This window comes from Podarcis melisellensis, assembly GCF_964234715.1.
Source record: "Podarcis melisellensis genome assembly, chromosome: 8".
NCBI lineage: Eukaryota > Metazoa > Chordata > Lepidosauria > Squamata > Lacertidae > Podarcis > Podarcis melisellensis.
In genome coordinates, this window is record NC_138540.1 from 32,398,067 (window position 1) to 32,404,371 (window position 6,305).

The following is a 6,305-nucleotide window of genomic DNA, read 5'->3' on the forward strand; positions in this document are numbered from 1 at the left end:
CATGTCTAGTTCACCACAATCACTCAATGCACCCCTTATGAACTCTGCATTTTATGATGAAGATCAGCATCCTACCTCTTAACTCTGAGTGCTCATCAGGAGATAGCTCAGTCAGTAGAGCATGAGACTCTTAATCTGAGGGCTGGATTCCCATGTTGGGCAAAAGTCTCCTGCACTGTTGAACCATCATGGGCCCTTCCTATGATTATGATCAGTGGTTGCTGGTGCTCATTGGGACTGGTGGGGTGGACGGCAGGGAGACTAACAGTAGGTGGCGCCAGAGCCAATGACAGGCAGAACCAACTAATTCCAGCTTTGTTCCCATCCTCCCTCCCTGCCTTCAGGTCCTTCCAGGGCAACACTGAGACAAGGGCGACCGTCAGTGCCACCTACTGGAACCTTTGTGCAAGTAAGAAGACAGGCAGATGAGAACCAGCTGAAGGCAATGTCCCATGGAACAACCTTCACTGGTGTCTATATGAGAGAGGGAAGGTCAAAGGTGGCACAAAGGGTGGAAGGCGAGCTGGTAAGCAGAGGCACAGTGGCACAGCAGCACCCAGGCCACATTGCGATATTTTAAGTATTTACTTATAGCAATGATAACCCACCTTTCCTGTGAGGAGCTCAAAGCGGTGTCCCCCCCCCCATCCCATTTTTATCCTCACAACAACCTTGTGAGGTTGGCTACATCTGTGATCGAGTGACAGGCTCAAGGTCACCCAGGGAGCTTCATGGCAGAGTAGGGATTTGAACCCTGGTCTACCAGGTCCTAGTCTGACACTCTAACCACTACACTGCACTGGCTTATAGTCCAAGAATATAGTCCAAGTCTAAGCCAAGAATGAAAGGGAAGTTCACCAACAATTACCATTATCAACAACCCATTTTAATAATAATAATAATAATAATAATAATAATAATAATAATAATAATAATTCTACCCATATCCTTCCCCACCTTTCATCAAGGGCAGATTTACAACTTGATTCAGTGGGCCTCAGATAGCGCTGATTTGGGGACTTATAAACATTCACCCCATGGAGGTAGCTTGCATTTTGTGTGTCCGTTTCCCTGTGCCGAGAGAGTCCTTGTCATTTAATCTTAACTGTACGTCATAAATACCCTACAGCAACATTTGTCATGTTGCAGATAACTACTGTAATTATCACCAGCCCAGGAAACATGCTCAAGCTCCCCAGCTGTTCCCCACCTACTCTGAACCAAAAATGCTCTGCTCCTTTCTGCTGTCAGTCCATCTCGCCTCCCATGCAGACAACCAGTTGATGTCCTCACAGGCTGATTCTTGCTTTTGAGTTCCGACTTCCTATGTGGCTGCTATGATGCATCATCATCAAAATGCAAAGGTTGTGGCTCACCCTGCAACCATTTTTTAATATATATATATAAACCGATGAACCTAGGGGTGGTGCATTGGAAATGCACCGCTGAAGGCCTGTTCACACATGCACGTACACCTCTTGACTCCTTGTCACTGGAGAACTCGCAGCAGAGTGGCTGGATGTGCTGAAGAATCCTGCACCCTGGATGTGTGGCAACATGTGAGCTCCACAAGTGAGCTTTGATCATTGGTCATCGTTCACATAGGCTCGCCACCGCTTGAAGGGGAAGGCCTGTAGCTCAGTGGTGGAAAATTTGATTTGCAAGCAGAAGGTCTGAGGTTTGATCCCTGGCATCTCCAGTTTAGGGCTGTGGAGGAACCCTGCAGAGCTGCTGCCCATCAATGTAGACAGTACACTGCTTGATGAAACAATGGTTTCACTCTGTAAAAGGCAGCATCCTATCTCCCTATGTCCCCTTGATTCTGAAGCCACCAAGTCCCATCTGTGTACCAGCCATGGATCCTTCACATTCCTGAAAGTCCCTGCAAGTGCCCCCTCTGTGGCAAATGTTACACCCCCTAGTGGACTGCATTCCTCACTTATTTGTCTGAATCCACTCTGTTACGTGCGGCAGAGATGGAGATAAGCAGAAGCAACGCCAGAAATACCGCTTTCTTGATGCGTGTTGCTGGACTGCCTTTCTTTCTTTCTTTCTCTTTCTTTCTTTCTTTCTTTCTTTCTTTCTTTCTTTCTTTCTTTCTTTCTTTCTTTCTTTCTTTCTTTCTTTCTTTCGTATTGGGTTTCTGTTCTTACCTCCCATGGTCTGTATCAAACCTTGCTAATTAATGGTCTATGCATGGGTGGATATATATCTCTATTTGTGAGGATTTATTACCTTGGTTCTGCTGCCGGGGCCACTGATGGCTAATTCGTGAGCAAGCTCTCGTGCTGGTTCCTTAAGATACCACCATTGGATTTCCAAGGAGTAAGAGGTGGATCCGCTGGCCCGGAAAGCACAAGGCATCTCAATATCATCCCCCTCTCTAACAGTCACATCTTTAGGAACTTCTGTAAATGTAGCTGGAGACCAAAAATAAAAAAGGGGGGGGGAAGGATAGGGTGGCAAACAGGGAGAGATGGAAAAAGACACAACAGAGCTGTTCTGCTAAGAGTCCAAAATTCACAGCAAAACGTTGCAGAAGGAGGGGCTTTTATCGGCTTTCCTGAACTAGCCAACATGCCATGGATGCCGCCCACACTACATGGAACTGAAGGGTGGCAGGGACCAGGAGGAGGGAACCTAGAGGTCATGTTGTCGAGTCCCTCTACCCCCTGAAGTGCCCGGAAATGGACTCATCTGTAAGACCCCAATTATGGTGTATCACAAAGGGCGAGGTTTTCCACCCATCTTTGCTTGTTGACAAGGGATGGCCGCCATGCACCCCACCCCCACCCTCTGGCACCCCCTGGTGATCACTGCAGTCTGGGCACCCATCCATATCAGACAAGTGTCAGAGGAGAGAATGTAAAAGTTTGCCGGATAAATTCCCCCCCCCCAGCAAAAACAAAAGCCTGCAGGGAGACACATTTCCCCACCATTTCCACTTTCTAGGGACCACCACATTTCAAAGGCTGTGTGTCTGGGACATGGTGGTAACCAGCCCCTACTGTTTTCACCCCCCCCTTTTGCTCTGGGTTCTCCTCTGCAGCAAGAGTGCAGGCATCCCTCAGTCCTGCAGCCCGGGCTGTGTTCTCTTGCCTGCACCCTCTTCTTCTCTTCAGCATAATTCCCCAGACCCCTGCATTTCCAACGGCATGAGCTCACTTGCCTCTTTCTGATACAAGCAACCCACAAACCACTCAAACAGTGCAGCATCTACCTATCTCTCTCTCTCTCACACACAAAAATATATAATGGTGCACATATCAATTTGCCTGGCTTCCAGACATCAGATCAGTTATGCATCTATAGCCAGCTGTCTGCACAGATTATGGAAACAGAAGTGAAAGGCAGTTAAAATACAGACACTTGCTGCAGACTGAGAACCAGATCCTTGATTTTGCTACCAAAATTAAAGCAAGCGCGGGGGGTGGGGGGGGGGAGAAGTTTGGGACTTACCCTGGACCATGAAGAGCAAGGGGGCATTGAGCATCAGGTAACAAAGGGAGCCTAGAAGCCCTCGATTTTCCATCTCATATATGTGGACTTTGGAGTACAGGGCAAAGCGAGGGGATCGGAGGGGGTGGTCAAAACAACCAGGCTAAGAGATCTTCACATCCCATGGCAGTGCCAAGGCATTGGAGAGCCTGGTCCAGCGATAGGATCAATACGAAGAGGAATACTTTAAAAAATGAAATGAAATAAATAGCCACCGAGCTCGATTTCTTTCCTCCCCCACTTCTCTCTTCTCTCTGTTCTCTCTCTTTGGAAGCACATATAAAATCCACAGCCAGTTGGTCCAAGGGAGAAAAAAAATTGCTGTCGTGACGTTGGAAGAAATTGATCCTGAGAAGCCAAAGCGTAAATCTGCCGGTTTGATTGTAATTATTAATTCCCACCAGCCAGAAGCCTCTTCCTCCTCCTCCTCTAACAACTCTGCGGCAACCACAATTCAACTTCCTTGGTCTGAACGGGGTTTTCTGGAGCCCCCAAACGAGGAAGCAATCCCAGGTTTCCTGCCCAGACCCATCTGGGCTCTCCTCTTCCAAGGGAGAGTGAAGAAGCCGAGAGAGCGATTCCCAGTCTCCCCCCGCGCTCTTCCAGTCGTTATTTCCAAGGGATTTCCCTCCCTCCTTCCTTCTTCCTGACACAGCGAGGAGGAAGAGCTTCCTTCTCCTCCCTTGTGGTGGTGTGTAGGGTCCAAATCAGGCGCAGGATTCGAAGGGTTGGATCCTTCTCTTATTTTTTTTAAGCCCCCTCTCAAATCAAGATGCTTTGCTCAACCTATAAGAGGAAATTTCACCATCTGACGTTCCGGCGTGGAGGCAGCGGTGGGAGAGAGACCAGTCCAGGAGACGGAAGGAGGGAGGGAGGGACCGAGAGAGAGACAGAGAGAGAGAGGAAAAATTAAGTTGTGTTTCCCTGAGATCAAATGGTTGGATTTTAAAGCTGCACACACGCAAACAGGCAGAGGACGGAGCAAGTCACCCAAGCAGAGGAGGCACGTTGTCAATTGCTATCTGCTTTGAAGGCGTTTGTTTGCGCGTCTGGGAGAGGAAGAACGCCTTCTATGACAGACTTAAGTCCCCCCAAAGTGCAATTCCCCTCGTTCATCGCGACCGATATTTCCCAAACTGGGGGACTGGGGCGGGGGGAGAGAAGGGGATGGCAGAGCGAGAGAGACAGAGAATGGGTGGCAGAAAGAGAGAGAGAGAGAGAGAGAGAGAGAGAGAGAGAGAGAGAGAGAGAGAGAGAAGGGGGTGGCAGAGATAGGGTGGAGGGAGGGAGGGAGGGAAGGAGAAAACCGCCTCCACATCGTTTCCCGAAACTAGTTCCCTTCCCATCGAGTTTTTCTTCTTCTTAAGGGAAATTTACTCACATCCTACACAGACAGACAGAGGCTGGCGCCGTCTCCAGCTGGTCCCCACTTCCCCGCAAACGCGCAGCTGGGCTTCCAAGTGCCCAGGAAGTGAGACGCTGCTGTCCCCGAGCCAAGAGCTGAATTCGAATCCCACACACACACACACACACACTCGCACACGCACCGCGTTTAACATTCCGGCGGCGTCCACAGGGCGTGGAAACAGTCTTTCTCTCTCGCCCCCTTCCCTCCCAGCCGCAAAACGATTCTGACTGCGCGCACACACACAGCCCACTCGGAAGCCACCACAGCCCCCGGTCTGGAAGTCTCACTTTTCCAAATCTCTTACCTTGGTTCTTCTCTCCAGCCTTTCTGAGGTTGGGAAATCATCCGAGGAGAGGAGAGGAGAGAAGAAGAAGAAGAAGAAGAAGAAGAAGAAGAAGAAGAAGAAGAAGAAGAAGAAGAAGAAGAAGAAGAAGAAGAAGAAGAAGAAGAAGACCACTGGCGCTGGTCGAAAAGGAGGAGAGGCGTTCGGATTTAAAAGGAAATAAAAGCTAGGGAGATGATGAGCTCCCTCCCTTAAAAAAAGCAACACGCCAGCCAGAGTCCTTAGAGAGAAAAATGGGGGGGGGGGAGAGGCGTCCCTTGCAAATAGACAGTGATGGGGGGGGGAAAGCCCCCTCCCGGCTAAAAGTCCGCAATGGAGACCATGAAGAAGTGATGTCGAAAGGGAGGGGCGCGAGAGAGCGATGGGGCGCGCGGGAGCCGGCAGGTGCCTGGACTGGATGCAGATGGGGCAGATGGGGCGGGGGAGGGGACCAGAGGGGGAGGGGGAGCTGGGGACAGACTAGTTGATTCAGAGCAAGTTCGATTTCCGGTTTGGGATTGGGGGTGGGCCGCTGTGTGTGTGTGTGTGTGTTGCGGTTCGAGCGTGCGGTGCCCATCCTCCGTAAAGGGAGCGGGGGTCTGTGGGTCAGAAACACAAGCTTGATGCCTTCCTCCTCCTCCCTCGATCCCGGATAGGGGTGAAGCCTGGTGGAGGGATGTGGGGGAGTCCTGGCAGGTCTCCCCCCAATAGTTCACCCCCCCACCGCCCACATGGCCGGTTCCTCGGAGGGAAGGCGCTGCATCCTGAGCTCGGGACGGGGGTTGCGCTTGGCTGAGCGGCGCGGATTCCTACGGAAACTAACCGCTTCCAAACGAGGAGGGCTTCCGAGGAAAGGGTCTTCCGGACGGGGAGGGAGAAGGCGAAATGCCTTGATGGGATTGCTCTCGGCATTCCAACAGGTGAAGCTCGCCCCTCCCTCAAAATGCGCTTTCCCCTTCTGTGCACCCCTCTCACCCCCCCTCCCCCGCAACCCGGATCTCCACGGATGAAAAATAAGCAGGGATTTGTATTGGAAGTTGTATAGTACTGCATTTCACACTGTCTGCTCAGGTTTCT

The 6,305-nt window shown here is 50.7% G+C and overlaps 1 protein-coding gene across 2 annotated transcripts in view; it reads right to left on the reverse strand.

Annotated features, from left to right (window-relative positions):
* VSTM2B (V-set and transmembrane domain containing 2B) overlaps nucleotides 1–5,240 on the reverse strand; it is a 37,063-nt gene extending 31,823 nt beyond the window's left edge. The window contains exons 1-3 of one of the 2 annotated variants that reach the window (XM_081924117.1): nucleotides 5,211–5,240; nucleotides 3,460–4,306; nucleotides 2,236–2,420 (exon numbers count right to left, since the gene is read on the reverse strand). In XM_081924117.1, the coding sequence (XP_081780243.1) occupies nucleotides 2,236–2,420; nucleotides 3,460–3,532 (258 nt within the window). In that variant the 5' untranslated portion in view covers nucleotides 3,533–4,306; nucleotides 5,211–5,240. Of the gene's footprint in view, nucleotides 1–2,235; nucleotides 2,421–3,459; nucleotides 4,307–4,879; nucleotides 5,098–5,210 lie in introns of those variants that run through there. The other variant, XM_081924116.1, reaches the window with a different exon arrangement.
* Between the last annotated feature and the right edge of the window lie 1,065 nt (nucleotides 5,241–6,305).